This window comes from Myotis davidii, unplaced genomic scaffold (genome assembly GCF_000327345.1).
Source record: "Myotis davidii unplaced genomic scaffold, ASM32734v1 scaffold323, whole genome shotgun sequence".
Lineage (NCBI taxonomy): Eukaryota > Metazoa > Chordata > Mammalia > Chiroptera > Vespertilionidae > Myotis > Myotis davidii.
This window is the reverse complement of record NW_006295491.1, coordinates 898,023-913,941: the sequence shown is the minus strand read 5'-3', so window position 1 is coordinate 913,941 and position 15,919 is coordinate 898,023. Positions and strand designations below refer to the sequence as shown.

General features: G+C 42.5%; 2 protein-coding genes across 2 annotated transcripts in view; one reads left to right on the top strand and one right to left on the bottom strand.

The window, feature by feature from the left end:
• Positions 1–72: 72 nt before the first annotated feature.
• TLR2 (toll like receptor 2) lies at positions 73–2,631 on the top strand. The gene has a single exon (XM_006770106.2). It carries the CDS (start codon positions 104–106, stop codon positions 2,597–2,599), a length of 2,496 nt encoding a protein of 831 aa, XP_006770169.2. The 5' UTR covers positions 73–103; the 3' UTR covers positions 2,600–2,631.
• A 4,411-nt stretch (positions 2,632–7,042) lies between these two features.
• Positions 7,043–15,919, bottom strand: part of RNF175 (ring finger protein 175) — a 28,536-nt gene continuing 19,659 nt past the window's right edge. The window contains exons 6-9 of the mRNA XM_006770145.1: positions 14,414–14,534; positions 12,609–12,742; positions 9,843–9,944; positions 7,043–7,505 (exon numbers count right to left, since the gene is read on the bottom strand). Of these exons, the coding sequence (XP_006770208.1) occupies positions 7,385–7,505; positions 9,843–9,944; positions 12,609–12,742; positions 14,414–14,534 (478 nt within the window). The 3' untranslated portion in view covers positions 7,043–7,384. The remainder of the gene's footprint in view (positions 7,506–9,842; positions 9,945–12,608; positions 12,743–14,413; positions 14,535–15,919) is intronic.

Sequence of the window (15,919 nt, the reverse complement as noted above, 5' to 3'; positions counted from 1 at the left end):
AGTTTGATAAATTCAACATTCAGTAATGAAATAAAGGTATAAGGATTGGAAAAAGGAAATAAAACCGTTACCTCGCTGGTGATATGATTGTATACCCAGGAAAATGGTTTTTAGACCTACAAACCATGGAATTACTAAGCGAGTTCTGCAGGGTTGCTCAATGCATGGTAAATGTATACAATATGCTCTCAAACACACTCACTCACTTGAGCCTCTTTTATTTATTTGTAGGTTGAATCACGGGACCATGCCACATGCTTTGTGGACACTGTGGGTCTTGGGGACCATCATCAGCCTGTTCAAGGAAGGGGCCCCTGATCAGGCTTCTTCTCTGACTTGTGACCCCCCTGAGATCTGCGATGGCCACTCCAGATCTTTAATCTCCATCCCCTCAGGCCTCATGGCAACTATGAAGAGCCTGGACCTGTCCAACAACAAGATCGCCTATGTCAGCAACAGCGACCTGCGGGCGTGTGTGAACCTCAAGGCTCTGAGGCTGGGATCCAATAACATTGACACGATAGAGGAAGATTCCTTTTTCTCCCTGGGGAGCCTTGAATATTTGGACTTATCCTATAATCTCTTACCTAATTTATCAGCCTCCTGGTTCAGGCCCCTGACTTCCTTGAACTTCTTAAACTTACTGGGAAACCCTTACAAAACACTCGGGAAAACATCTCTTTTTTCTCATCTCACCAACCTGCGAATCCTAAAAGTAGGACATAGTTACCACTTCACTGAAATTCAGGAAAAGGATTTTGTTGGGCTAACTGTTCTTAAGGAACTTGAGATTGATGCTTCCAATCTCCAGAAGTATGGGCCAAACAGTTTGCAGGTGATTCAGAACATCAGCCACCTGATCCTTCATATGAAGCAGCCTGCTTTCTTGCCGGAGATTGTTGTAGATCTTGTAAGTTCCTTGGAACACTTGGAACTGAGAGATACTCATTTGGGCACTTTCCGTTTTTCAAAAGTATCCACCAATGAAACCAAGACAATTAAAAAGTTCACTTTTAGAAATGTGGAAATCACGGATGAAAGTTTTAATGAAATGGTGAAACTGTTGAATTATGGTTCTGACATATTAGATGTGGAGTTTGATAGCTGCACCCTTGATGGAGTTGGTGATTTTGACCCTGCTATGGACACAAATAAAGATGTAAGCAAAATAGAGACATTAACAATACGGAGGTTGTATATTCCATATTTTTACTCATTTTATGATCTGAGGAGTTTATATTCACTTACTGGAACAGTTAAAAGAATCACAATAGAAAACAGTAAGGTTTTCCTAGTTCCTTGTTTACTTTCGCAACACTTAACATCATTGGAATATTTGGACCTCAGTGGCAACTTAATAGTTGAAAACTCGTTGAAAAACGCAGCCTGTGAGTATGCCTGGCCCTCCCTGCAAACCTTAATTTTAAGGCAGAATCATTTGAGATCATTAGAACAAACCGGAGAAACTTTGCTTACTCTGAAAAGTCTGACTAACCTTGATATCAGTAAGAATAATTTCCATCCTATATCTAAAACTTGCCAGTGGCCAGAAAAGATGACACGTTTGAACTTATCCAGCACAAGAATACAGAGTTTAACCAAATGCATTCCTCAGAAACTGGAAATTTTAGATGTTAGCAACAACAGCCTCAGTTCATTTTCGTTGACGATGCCACAACTCAGAGAACTTTATATTTCCGGAAATAAGTTGAAGACTCTACCAGATGCTTCCTCCTTACCCATGTTACTAGTCATGAGAATCAGCAGAAATACAATAAATACTTTCTCTAAGGAGCAACTTGATTCTTTTCAAAAACTGAAGACTTTGGAAGCTGGCAGCAACAATTTCATCTGTTCCTGTGAATTCCTGTCCTTCACTCAGGGGCAGCCAGCACTGGCCCAAGTCCTGATCGACTGGCCAGAAAACTACCTGTGTGACTCTCCATCCCATGTGCGGGGCCAGCGGGTGCAGGACACTCATCTCTCGGCTTCTGAGTGCCACAGGGTGGCTCTGGTGTCTGCCGTATGCTGTACCCTTTTCCTGCTGCTCCTGCTCGCCGGGGTTCTGTGCCACCGTTTCCACGGCCTGTGGTACATGAAAATGATGTGGGCCTGGCTCCAGGCCAAAAGGAAGCCCAAGCGAGCCCCCCAGAGGGACCTCTGTTATGACGCCTTTGTGTCTTACAGTGAGCAGGATTCCCACTGGGTGGAGAACCTGATGGTCCAGGAGCTGGAGCACTTCAACCCTCCCTTTAAGCTCTGTCTTCATAAGCGGGACTTTGTTCCTGGCAAATGGATTATTGACAACATCATTGACTCCATCGAAAAGAGCCACAAAACCATCTTCGTGCTTTCCGAGAACTTTGTGAAGAGCGAGTGGTGCAAGTACGAACTGGACTTCTCCCATTTTCGCCTCTTCGATGAGAACAACGATGCCGCCATTCTCGTTCTGCTGGAGCCCCTGGAGAAGAAGGCCATTCCGCAGCGTTTCTGTAAGCTGCGCAAGATCATGAACACCAAGACCTACCTGGAGTGGCCCAGCGATGAAACCCAGCAGGCGGGGTTCTGGTTAAACTTGAGAACTGCAATAAAGTCCTAAGATCCTTCACTGAAGGCCAGTCTTGGACTGGTGGTGGTCTTTATTTTATTTTTTAAAATGTATTTTTATTGATTTAAGAGAGGAAGGGAGAGGGAGAGATAGAAACATCAATGATGAGAGAAAATCATTGATCGGCTGCCTCCTGCACGCTCCCCCTCACCCCCCGCACTGGGGATGGAGCCCGCAACCCCGGTATGTGCCCTGACTGGGAATTGAACTTTGACCTCCTGGTTCATAGGTCAACAATCAACCACTGAGCCACGCTGGCCAGGCTGGTAGTGATCTTTATATCACTAGCTGTAACTGAGTCCATTCTGACACAAGTATATATAAACTACATGAGGATTTGCTTACGAAGCTGTTCCAAGTTTTATCTGGAGTGCTGTTTTATAAAAACGACTTAGCAGATTGAAAAAAAAAAGGGATTTGGTTTTTCTTTATCCTGGCAGGGAATCAGGATCTAAGTCCATTATTGTTTTCTGAATTATCTGTAGCAAATGGTTTAGTTCATTAGGAAATTGCACAGATGAACAGAAGATTTCAAATGACTGTAGTCGGCCCTGCTAGCCGGCTCATCCGTGCCTACAGAGGTGTTGGCCATCCCACTCAGCTGTCTCCTCTTTGTGTGACTGCTCTCCTGGTCAAAAAGGCAAAACGTTAGGGTCACCCAGCCTCAATATTGCTTTTCCTAGAAAAAAAGTGTTGTGTGTTCCCATCAGACTTTACAGGATACAAATTACCTAAAAAAGCGTGTGTTTCCATGTTAATTGGGTCTGTCTGTCTGTCTGTCTGGGTAGTTGATAGGTTTCTTTAGCCATAGTTACTTGAGTGAGGAGGGTACACAACACAAGATACAGTAAATTACGTTTTTCACTGAAAATCACACTAATAAAGTAAATAAAATACTCAGTTTAGAAGGACGTGAAAGAGGCTTTTGCCCATATCCTGACTCCTCCTCCTCCAGCCTCTAACCGTAGGCGCAGTTCTAGTTTGTCTCGAGGGACCCTGGCTCTCAGCCCGGCTTCTGGCTGTCTCCCTGGCATCGTGCTGCTTTGTGCTTCTCTGAAAGGTCTTGTTTCTGATCCTAAAAAGGCCTTCCTTTTTTTTTTCTTCTGAAAATTTATAATAATACCTGTGAGCTAAATATATTTTTTAACAAGTATAAACCTCTAGGTTCCTCATAATGAGAAAAAATATTTGGCACACAATTATTTTGAAAGATAGATAATATTTCCCTGTGTGACTTTTTATAACGTAGATTTAATAACACATTAAATTTAATGCAATTCATGCTATTTACTGATTTGGTACAACTACCTTCTTATGTCTTCCGAAGTGAACTTCCTTTGATCCCCTCTCAGTTCTCAGCAGGATCTGGGTTTGTGTGGTTTATTGGGCTCTGGAGTCAGAAAGTCCTGGGTTAGTATGTACGTATCTTTGGGCAAGTTACTTAACTTGACCCAAAGTATTTTCCCTTCGAGTAGGGATAATAATATCGAGATCATAGGGCCTGATGTAGATATTAATGTACGGTAATGTTCACTAAGTCACTGTTCCCTCTGGAGGGGTGAGGAGGGCCAGAGGACCAAGCCATGAGAATGAGAACCATGAGGTGGTTGCATGGGGTGGCAGGGATGCCTGGAGTAGATGTTGGGTGTTACTTTCCAAAAAGTAATTCATCTCCTTATGTATTATGATTGACAAATGGGTATTTTTCTGTTAAGGGTGCTAGCAGGAATATAAGAGATCCTGTGGTTCACAGAAAAATATCCCAAAGAAGTAAGTTCATTAAGTGTATAACAGGCTATAGCCCCTGGGACAGTCACATAATACTTCTCTCTCTCATACAAACTCCCAGGAGAGTGTTATGGAGGAAACAGTGGTCAGCCTAAGAAAAACATGGAAAAGTTCAGGAGAAGGAAACTTGAGGAGGTGCTGCAGAAACCAAACACAGTAATGGACTTTTTGCTTTGCTTCTCTATTTCCTACATTAAACACAATGTTAATTATCATGAGATACATTTAACATGGACTTGATCTGTTAGATTGAATTGCAATAATTTGCACAGCAATAGAAAAATAGCTTAATACTTAATTGATAGATTTAAAGGAATATTTTAAAAAGAATATTTTTCTGATTGTGAATGTTAAACAAGTTCACTATAGAAATTTTGGAAAAGAGATAAAATTATATAAAAGAAAATAAGAATCAGCTCTTATCCTTTTACCTTCAGATAACCACAGATAACTATAGTGTATAGGTCTGTACTAGCTATACTAATAAAAGGGTAATATGCTCATTAGACTGGGTTGACCTGACATCTTCTGGACATCCGACTTCCGTCCAGACAAAGCCACGGTAGCAGGGGCCGAGGCAGACGCAGTTAGGGGCGATCAGGCCAGCAGGGGAGCAAGCAGTTAGGGGCGATAAGGCTGGCAGGGGAGCAAGCAGTTGGGGTGATAAGGCCAGGCCGGCAGGGGAGCAAGCAGTTAGGGGCAATCAGGCCAGCAGGGGAGGGCAGTTGGGGGCAATCAGGCCAGGAGGGGAGAGCAATTGGGGACATTCATGCCGGCAAGGGAGCAGTTAGGGGCGATTAAGCAGGCAGGCAAAGTTCTTATATTATTAATTAATTATGGTATTATTTTCTATATATATGCATATATAACTTCACAAAATTGGAATTCAATTATAAATACTTAAACTGCATAAAAAATAGCACTTTATTTTTTTCCTGAGATTGTTTAGCTATTATCTAACATATTTCTGAACTCTGAGAGTCATTCAGAATTCCAAGCAAATTCATACTGGCTTACCTGCTCAGTGTTCTAAATTGTTCTAAAAGCTACCCTTATGTACCCATCCACTGAAGATAAGTGGCAAATACATCAGAGGTCAATTTATTTTATTTATATTTAAAAATATATTTTTATTGATTTCAGAGAGAAAGGGAGAGGGAGAAAGAGATAGAAACATCAATGAGAGAGAATCATTGATAGGCTGCCTCCTCCATGCCCCCTACTGGGGATCGAGCCCGCAACCCAGGCATGTTGACTGGAATCAAGGCTGGGACATTTCAGTCCACAGCCTGATGCTCTATTTGCTGAGCCAAACTAGCTAGGGCCAGAGGTCAATTTAAGGCTCCTTTTCCAGAAGAAAAACTAATTTTTAGTTAGTGTTTTATCCAATTATGAGCTCTTTTATTTGTCTATAAAATCAAGAATCTTGTTTTATCTCCTTAACCGTTGAACATTCCTGGTATGTAGTAAGTATTGAATTGCCGAAATGTTTGCCGAGTAGAGAAATAAAGCAGAGTTAAATCTTCTAGTAATCTGGATGCTGAACCAATCATAACACTGAAGCACTGGGCAATTTTTCTAAGGCCAATTACCAACAGGTAGAAATCCTAGTGTGCTTCTTTGTTAAAACTATGATGGAATTTTGCATAGCATTAAGTACATTGCCAATATTTTTGACAGTGGGTGTGTTTTTTTCTACTTCTTATGAATGTATTACCTTTAAATATTACAGAGTAGATGTCTGGTGTTACATATACAGTGTTGGCTGTTTAACAAATGACCAGTAATTTAAAATGAATTAATTTTGGGGAGTCTGACATATCATTCATGGGTTAATTATTTCGACTGGTCTTTGCTATTCTGTTAATTTTGTTCTCTCCTGCAAATGGATTATTTTATAGAGGCACTGCTCCAAGTGCTGGAGATACAGTAGGGAAAAAACAAACAGATGAAATTCTCTGCCTTCATGGAGGGAAAGACAAACAATAAACAAATCTATGATATGTTTGCAGGTACGGATAATTACTATGAAGAAAATAGAGGCAGAGTATGGCAACAGAGTGACTTGTGTGTGTGTGTGTGTGTGTGTGTGTGTGTGTACACAGAGTTGCACAAAAGATTGAGGGTGATTCTCTCCACTTCAGCGCAGCCCCTGGGTGGGCTGCGTGCATTTGGCAGACTCAGGAAACCTGGCATAGCTCTGGCCCACTGCGTGGGCTGTGGCACCTAGTGTAGAGGTTTCAGGAGTAATTGTCTCTATGGGAGGGTTCAGTGGTGCCAAAGTGGCCAAGTGGTCACAAGCACGAAGAGTAGAAAAGGCCTTATCCTTCCACCGCAGATTGCTTCACAACTCTGCCGGCTTCTCTGGAGATGCTGAATTGAGCAGAGGTGTTAGTTGTCACTGAATGGTCTGTGTGAGAAGTGCTTTGCAAACCTCTGAAACACTCAGCAGATGAGATCATTACCAGCCAAATCAGAGGAGGGATGTCCTGGGGGTGTTTGTAATACACGCGTCACGTGTAGTGAGAAGTGCTTTGCAAACCTCTGAAACACTCAACAGATGAGATCATTACCAGCCAAATCGGAGGAGGGATGTCCTTGGGGGTGTTTGTAATACACGCGTCACATGTGCACTGAATGGTCTGTGTGAGAAGTGCTTTGCAAACCTCTGAAACACTCAGCAGATGAGATCATTACCAGCCAAATCAGAGGAGGGATGTCCTGGGGGTGTTTGTAATACACGCGTCACGTGTATGGATCAGAAGACAATCGTAATGGGAAAGATGCAGAGTGTACTTCGTTGGTTTATTTCGTTGCTCAGTTCTTTAAATTCTGTCCACATAGACAGATTGCCTTAGGTAGACCACCAAGTTTTATTCAGTTCTCTAAACTCTCGGAATCATCTCTAAAATTAAAAAATGAATATCAGTAGTAAATGTAGAATCAAGGACTTGAAACATTTCAACATGCAACACCTTGCTTCCTGTATCATTCCAGCCCTAGTGAGTAGTTAATGCCTTGAACTATTCCTATCACCATGGGTTGCCAGGCAACCAAATAACGAAGCCAATCCAGGATTTGTCCATATAAAATGTGTGTGCGCTCCCAGCTAAATCTCAGTTAAGGAGGTTGCTCTGTATATGGCCAAATAGCAGAAATATTTATAAGTATCATTTGCAAACATAAGCAATAGCATGAGTGGACATTTCCTTTCATAGTTCTATGTGCTCATTTAAAAACTCCATACATGATTTTTATAGCATTGATTATCATAATTATTCCTAATACACCTAATCTCTAGTAATAAAAGTTGATGCCACAATCCCAACTACAAAACAAGAATAAAAGGCAAGGGCCAAATACTGAAAGAAAGAGGAAGGGGGGATGACAGCATAGGAAGCCGAGGGTAAGGGGAGCTGCTATAACTGAGCGAAACAGCTCTGGGCTTTAGTAGGCAGCTCGTCAGAGGAGATTCATTGTATATTAAAAAGGGGAACTTGTGTTCATACATAAGATACACCTTTTCCTGATATCTTTGATAAATTGTTCTGAGGGGACTTAATACATCATATCTCTGAGAGCAATGTTACTCGCATGAAGGCAGGTTTTTTCACATGTAGCTTTTTCTTCTATTTAATCTCAGTAAAAAGGGCACCCACAATATTCAAGTTTATTCTCAGAAGACTATAGAAAGAAACCAATTCTTCCTCATTATCTCAATGATCATTTAAGGTGACATTTATGATCACATTGTGACCAATTTTAAAACAAAGGTTTATGTACTGTGGTTTTACAAGTTATTCACCCCAAACGGTCTGGGCTTGGTCTCCTCACAGGAGAATTGGAAATTCAGGGAGAGCGGCTGAGAAGGAAGGAGGAAGGGGTATCACACACCTTTAGCTTTGGTTGTGCTTGAGTTGCACGGACTCACCGAGAAAGGCCCGGCCTGTGGATGCAGCTGGTGGCTGTTGCTATAGTGAGGCTCTAAGGACTCAAAGACCCATCAGTGCTGCCTCCCCTGCTGCCCTACATGAGAGTCTTTCTTGGATTTTCAAACCTCAGAGATTGGGGGAGGGGGTTTGCTGCCAGCAGTCGTTGTTAAAAGTGCATTTAGGGTTGGTGAGAGGCAGGGAACGGCGGTATCTGCGTTAGCACTGTGCCATTTAGGGGACTGAGACTCAGAAAGTATAGAAAGGCTCTCTCTTCTGAGAAGAGAGGGTATTTGGCAGTAGGATTTACCAACCTCTCAATGCCTCCTGCCTAAACGGGACATGTTTTAATCCTGTCACCCCTGGAAGAGATACGTGTATTATGGCCTGGGACCGCGGGCTGAGGACTGAGTGTTTGCAGTCAGCTCTGGATGGGGCCATTACCTGCCTGTGCCTTAATGAGATTTGGGTTCATTTAGATGGGGATCCTGGTGTCTCTAAAAATCCTAGTTGCTGCCATAAACCGACAAAGCCAGTAAGTCTTCATTTCCTTTCAATATTATTATACTAGGGTTTAGCCTAAGAAAAAATGAGGGCATAGCAAGGAATTTAAAAACCTGGGTTGTGACCTGGGGGAGTTACCTCACCTCTGGGAGCCTGTTGTGTTGTCTGTAAGAGAGGGATCGCGATTTCCACCTTTCTGGGGCACTGGGCAACGCTCTCCGTTCACAAACTGGCCTCGACGTGGATGTGCAGGGAAGATCTCCGAGCTCGGGGCTGCCTGCAAGGCTGTTGTCATGGGGTCACTGGCCCTGGATGGGTTATTGTCGGAGGTGGGGGGAAAGCCCTACTTAGTTCTGGAAATAATAAAATTTGGTACACCTTAATAGTAATTTTCTATACCCTAGTTCACATTTGGGGCCTCTCTCTCTCTCTCTCTCTCTCTCTCTCTCACACACACACACACACACACCTTTCCATATATTTACCTATCTTTTGCAATGTCCCATCACATTTCCGCTAAAGCCCTTATGCCGGAACATATGGAATATAAAGAGCAGAGTATGTCTCTTTTGGCACTTCAGTTCCTAACCAGAATAGTAGCAGACACAGGGGAGAAAAGACACCAATAAGTGGTTTTGATGAGGTAGGTGTTTTGGGAAAACAGAGAGTTTTCTGTTGTGACTACAATGAAGATAATGAAAGTTTAGACCAGTGATGGCGAACCTATGACACGCGTGTCAGAGGTGACACGCGAACTCATTTTTTTGGTTGATTTTTCTTTGTTAAATGGCATTTAAATATGTAAAATAAATATCAAAAATATAAGTCGTTGTTTTACTATGGTTGCAAATATCAAAAATTCTATATGTGACACGGCACCAGAGTTAAGTTAGGGTTTTTCAAAATGCTGACACGCCGAGCTCAAAAGGTTCGCTATCACTGGTTTAGATGGAGGAATGCATCGCCAGAAACATTTAAGATAACATTTCATAACTTATGTTTTAAAAGGATACGGGTTACTGATCATCCTCTTCAAATCAACCTTCTCTTTGCAGTAAGGGCAGGTCTGCTTTTTACCAACAATACACCAACCTCGGATGCAGAATTCATGAAAGCTTGGGCATCTTGTTAGGGAAGCTTCTAGAAGTGAAAGGCAAGGTTTGCTTTGTGAGGACATGCTGGGAATAATTCCATCGGTAGGGTGGAGGAGTGGAGGGGGAGAGAATGGCTGTCAGCCATGGCCTGATTGTGCGTGTCACTTTTTGAGGGCGGTCCTGCAGGACAGTGGGTCCCCCAGGACTGAGCTTGGAGTCAGAGCTGCAGTAGCTTTATGGCCTTGAGAGTTACCAAGCTTCTTGGCCTCACTGTATCCTCACAAGAATTAAATGAGATTAAGAATGTGAAAGTGCTTCTCTATGGTAATATCTTATGTAAATGCATCCTTTTATCTCTCTGCCCAGCTTACTGTGCCTTTCTCATGCATTTCCCATAGCATCCCACTATTATACTCTTGTGCATTACTCACTACCTCTATGTGATCAGACTTGTCTTAGGCACTTAGATGGGTTTAAGTTATGTGGTCATAAACTTATAATCTTTCTATTAGTTTCTTTTCTTTTTTATTACTGATAAGGAGCTGGTTGCTTTTAATAAAATATAAATCTAGGCATTTATTTGTATACATCCCCCTATCTAGAAAGTCTGGCCCTTGGCCTCCAAAGTTGAGAGCGAACCCTATGCTTCCCACAGCACTGTGTGTCACACTGTATCATGACTGTCTGTTTCCATGTCTCTTCTGGGCCATAGGCCACATCTCCTCCTGCTGATTCATTTATTTCTACGGTCATTGACCTTAAGGTGGCTTTCTAGATCAAGATCTCATGATTCACTGCCTGGCCTTCCACACATCCATATGACAGCAATGATAGAGAAGGCCCTGCCCTGACAAATGGAGGGTCGTGGGGGTGTAGACAATCAAGGCCGTGCGAATAACTCCTCAATATTAGATCTGTGTGCAACTAAGAGTTTCCACTATTTTATATTCTTGGGATGGGGGTCACGTTTGCAACATGCTTGGGTGAAGATAAAGTGGTGTATTATATAACAAAGATTTGAAGCAAAACCCATTTGGCCCTTTATTTGAAAGGGCTGGAGCCAACATTGAAAAGTCCACCTCCTCTTTAATATCCTCTTTCATCTGCAGAATCTCCACGCTTCTTTGCTCCAGAGCAAGACCCAGATCTCTGCCCCTGCCTTGTTAGTAGGACTCATGTTTGCCTGCTTCTGGCTAATATGACTCATGCTAAAATGGGTCATTAATAACACTCCCTGCAAAGCAAATTTAAAGATAACTGCATTTTGGGTTACATGTGCACACATGTACAATGATTCCCAAGGGCTTTTAAAGGTGGAGAGAGAAAATATTTCCACTTGCAAAAGGCAGCAGGGGCTCTGTTCCAACATTCGAAAAGTAAGGCATATTTAAAACTAGAGCCAGACTTGGAAAATTTCTATTAAAAATGATAGTTTTTTGGGAACGGTATCCCACTGAAAAACCAACATCGAAATCCATACGGGATATCTTTGTTTCTTACCTTAACATGTTAAGGCTTAACGTTGAAGCAAAGGTTCCTATTACATTTCAAATGCATCTGATCCAGTGTTTTACTCTCAGGATTGTATAAGTGTACTCTCTCCGGATTAAAGAGAATTGAGTCATAAGCGCTGCACATCTAGGGTCTTACTGACTGAGTAGGTGGGCTTTGCAGGCAAGAGGCAGATGGTTTAACCACCTCATAATGCCAGAGCTTTGAACTGAGTGTATCGTGGTATTGTAAAATTGATGTTACACTATCAAGTAAAGTATTATGTACTTAGATATGAGTTAAAATACTGGTTGTTGGCCAGCCCAAGCACAACTTTGCTATCCAGAGACACCTGCTTAGGCAGCACAGGCTGCCTCACTCAGGGCTCTGGTTCTCGGCCGTCTTTCCACATATTGAGGTTCTCTTCAGTAGTTGCTGGAGTTCCCAGAGAATGCTGGTCTCCAGGCCCAGGCTTGACTGGTCCCTAACATCCAAGACCCTTCAGCCAGTAGATGGCTGTTCGGGGCAGAACACATAGGTAGAGGAGCCAAATGGTCCAGGAACTAGGTGCTAACATTTTGGTTCCTCCTTTTGTAACCTACAGGGTCCTGCTGTCTGTGGCATTATCCTCTTTGCAGGACCAAAGCTTATATTTGCCTGCGCCCATTACCACCGGTGACACAAGCAGTTTCCTAGGATGACAAAGCAAAACACACCGTGTCGTTCTTGGTCCTGTGAGATTCAGACACATAGTCCCGAGTTCCTACCTGCACCTAAAACTTCCCTCACCCCTTAACCCCCTTCTTTCCCTGGTCCTTCTTGGCTCTCTGTTCACTATGGCTTCACCAATGGTCCAGCCAGCATCCTATACAGATGCTGAGCCTTCCTGTCCCTGTGGCACTAAGATTCCTTTTTAAAAAGGAACTTACTGGAGCAGAAGGTTCCCCTTAAATTAGCAGTTCATTATTCAGCAGGGATGATCAGAAAGTCTCAAGAAGAAAGATGGGCAGAAGGATAAAGGCCTGGGAACTAAGCAAAGCACGGGAGATGGGGATAGGAGGAGGAGAGGAAGGAGGGTAGGTGAGGAGACAGTCTTACCTGACTTGCCATCTCCTTTACCCAACACAGATTATTTGAAATTTGCCTCCCAGTATTGCTTCACGAAGACCAAATGGTTTCCCATGCAAAGGATACACGTGATTGCAGGAAAGCTGGTAAGTGTTTTCAATGAGCCCTTCTTCATCGAGCTCCACAATGATTTTTTGTCCACAGATGGCACAGATGCTGTCTGACAAGCTCCTTGTGGGCATCCCACTGTCGCTGTAGAACTGTTGGGAGAAATGCACAGAGCGTTGTTGAACAGGAGAGCACAGACCATTCTCTGAACACAGGGAAGACCTGCCCGGCTTTGGGACAGGGCGTCTTTACTGCTTCCTCATTGGTTTAGAACTTGAAACACTTTTTCCCATGGGAACGATGCTAGTCGGTGTGAGATTTCCAGGCAAAATCTCACGGAACCCCAAATAGACCCCAAGTACATTGCTAAGTATAATCTCCACTCTAATCTTCCGACAGAGGAATCCTTCAAGAGGAACAGTTTCTATTCAGGGATGTAGCTCAGAATCACACAGGAAGCTTTTAAGCTCACAACTCTGGAGTAAATCCAGGCATCTCTATTCTTTTTAATCCTCATGTAATTGTAGTGCCTGTGAACACACACACAGAGACACACACAGAGACACACCACCAATTCAAGTCACTGGGGGCCATCCCAATGGCTTGAGGCAGTGCGTTTATGTATTTGGTGACCTGAAGTGAAGATGACAGAGGATGGGTGTGATCAGGTGAGAAGTCTCCAGAAAGTTGGTGCTTCAAGACTTGTTGACTTGCTAGGTTAAATCTCTTCTTCCTGATCCACTGGACAAGAGGGGCAGACAACTCTTCTTTTCCTCTCTTGCCCATCAGCAAGCACAAGAGGCCCTGAGTATTTTTAAAGGGGTATGGTTTCTGGTTTTTGTTGGAGGAACTGGGAGTGAAAATGCTTCCTCCTTTGTTGACTTTAAACCTTATAAGAAAGGCAGTTGGCCCACAGATGACACATGGCAGAGGAATCCCAAAAGGTAATCTTGTTCCATCATTTCACCACAGAAGTTGGATTCCAAGCTCAAGGAAAAGGGTAAGATAGAGCCTACGGAGATGGGTGGAAAGGAAATCAAGATAACGTTCCCTTAGTCCTGCCCCATAAATGGGGAGAGAGAACAGTTTAGAAGTTCATCCTTGCCCTCACACTAGATTTTCCACTTCAGATCTGGCCGTGTACCAAGAGACATGGCTGAGAATTCCTGAAACCACTGGGTCAGCCCTGCAGGCTTTGGTTTATGTTTAAGAGATGTGCATGTGTCAGGCACAGATAAATGCTCCTACTATCTGACTCTGAAATCCATCCAACCAGCAAGTATGTTCATTCTGAGTTTTATTTTTAAGAGAGTTAAACTATTAGGGATTTTTTAAGAATTCCAGGGAACAATATATAGTCAGAATTACATTTAACACACTTTTTATATTGTTTACTTCTTCAAATGCTATACAATAACAACTGATCTTTATGATGAGTATTACCCCGAGGCACTGGTTGATTCTAAAGTGTTGCATCAGATATGACTTTTATTTGTAGTAGGCAGAAATAATGGGTTTTCGGTATTGTTGAATTTTTAATCTTTTAAATGATGGCAATTGGAGTATGTTAGATATGGTTACTTCCAAATAATTGGTGTATTTTAAAAGATGCCTTATTTCCTAACCACTTCATATCGATGGGAAATGTATTTTCTAATTAATTAGCAGAGACAATTTTGGTGCAAGGAGAATCCAAGGAGCAATCGGGCTGAGAGAACCAAGAAAGATTTATTGATTTCTGAAAATGGATGCAAATATGGTGTCAGATGAGACCGTTTCTCCATGTACCCTAAGTGGTTACAAATCCTAAAAGCAACACTTACCCCGATAGTAGAAGCCATGTAATCCGAGCAGATCTCTGCAAAGTCTCTCCCCATTATGCCATAGTAGAGGCCATAAAACAGAGACACAATGCCAAAATCCATGGCATCTCTAGCCTTGATTCTATTGAAAACAACAGGACAAGAAAATAAGAATGTGGCATTTGGAGGGCAGTGGGAGTGCTGCAGCTAGGAGAATATTTCCTGCCACAGTATCTAATAGAAACTTGGGGGTATTTTTTTTTCACTGATTGGTGTAGTTTGCCTTTTTGTTAATGAAAAAATTTTAAATTCTCTAAATTTCCCTAAAGTTTTACCACTCAGTGCTAAGTGGAGAAAGTAATTCTTGAGAGTCTTTAAATGTTTCTTAAGATCGCAGTCCTTAGACATGCTGATTCTAACCAATGGTTCTCAAGCTGGGCCGAGCATGTAAGAACCTGGGCAGCAATTACATCACACTTTCTGGGGATGAGGCCTGTGCAGCAATATTTTTGGAAGCTCTCTGGACCCCAGGCATCCCACTGAGCAGGTAACATTCCAAACCTCTTTAACAGAGCAATAGTTTTCAGCCCTAAATATAGATTAGGATCACCTGGGGAGATTTAAAACTAGACTGATATGTCAGCCCTCTTAAAGGGTTCTAATTTAAGTGGCCTTGGGTGGGGTCTGCACAGAAATGCTTTATAGGAGCTACATAGATAACAACTATAACACAGCTAGGGTTGAGAATCCCTGCTTTAGATCTCAGACTTTACAGAATGCTTTCAAATACTTGATCTGACCTGAAAATATTTGAGAGAGAGTCAAGGATCAACCTCAAGTTCTGAGGCCTTTTGCAACTATGCCATAGTTGTCAGGTATTAGTCAAAAAATTTTTTGCAAGTTGGATTATATTTCAAATACAATAGGATTCTCTATTAGAACCCCCTTTCTTTTTAAAGAGAAAGATATATTTTTTTTTAAAAAAGTAAAAAATTAGTCTCTAATTTAATATCTAAATCTTAATCATTGCATATTTGTTTTGTTATATCTATCAACAGTCTCAATATTAGCAGTGGGCCTGGGTGGGTCTGATGGAATCGGGAAGGCAGTGGAGAGGAGTTGAGCAGTCTGTCTCAGGAACCTTCTGGGTGTTTTTGGCTCTGTTAATCTGAGATGGAAATGTAGAGTTCGTTGACTATCACAGATCTTTGGTGATGTGACTTGGGAATTCCAACACAGGTGACAGCTTCATCCTTTTAAGATTTGCCTGGGTATGTATGTATATATATCCTATCTAATAAAGAGGGAATATGCTAATCTACTGCCCTGCCCTAAAAGATGGCAGTGCACACAGCCAATAAGGAGGGAATCTGCTAGCCGAAACTGGTTTGGCTCAGTGGCTAGAGCGTCGGACTGCGGACTGAAAGGTCCCAGGTTATATTCCGGTTAAGAGCATGTACCAGGGCTGCGGGCACATCCCCAGTGGGAGATGTGCAGGAGGCAGCTGGTCGATGTTTCTCTCTCCTC

Excerpts from the sequence above, each read along its gene's own strand:
- TLR2 (XM_006770106.2), top strand. The coding sequence starts at position 104 with ATGGTTTTTAGACCTACAAACCATGGAATTACTAAGCGAGTTCTGCAG.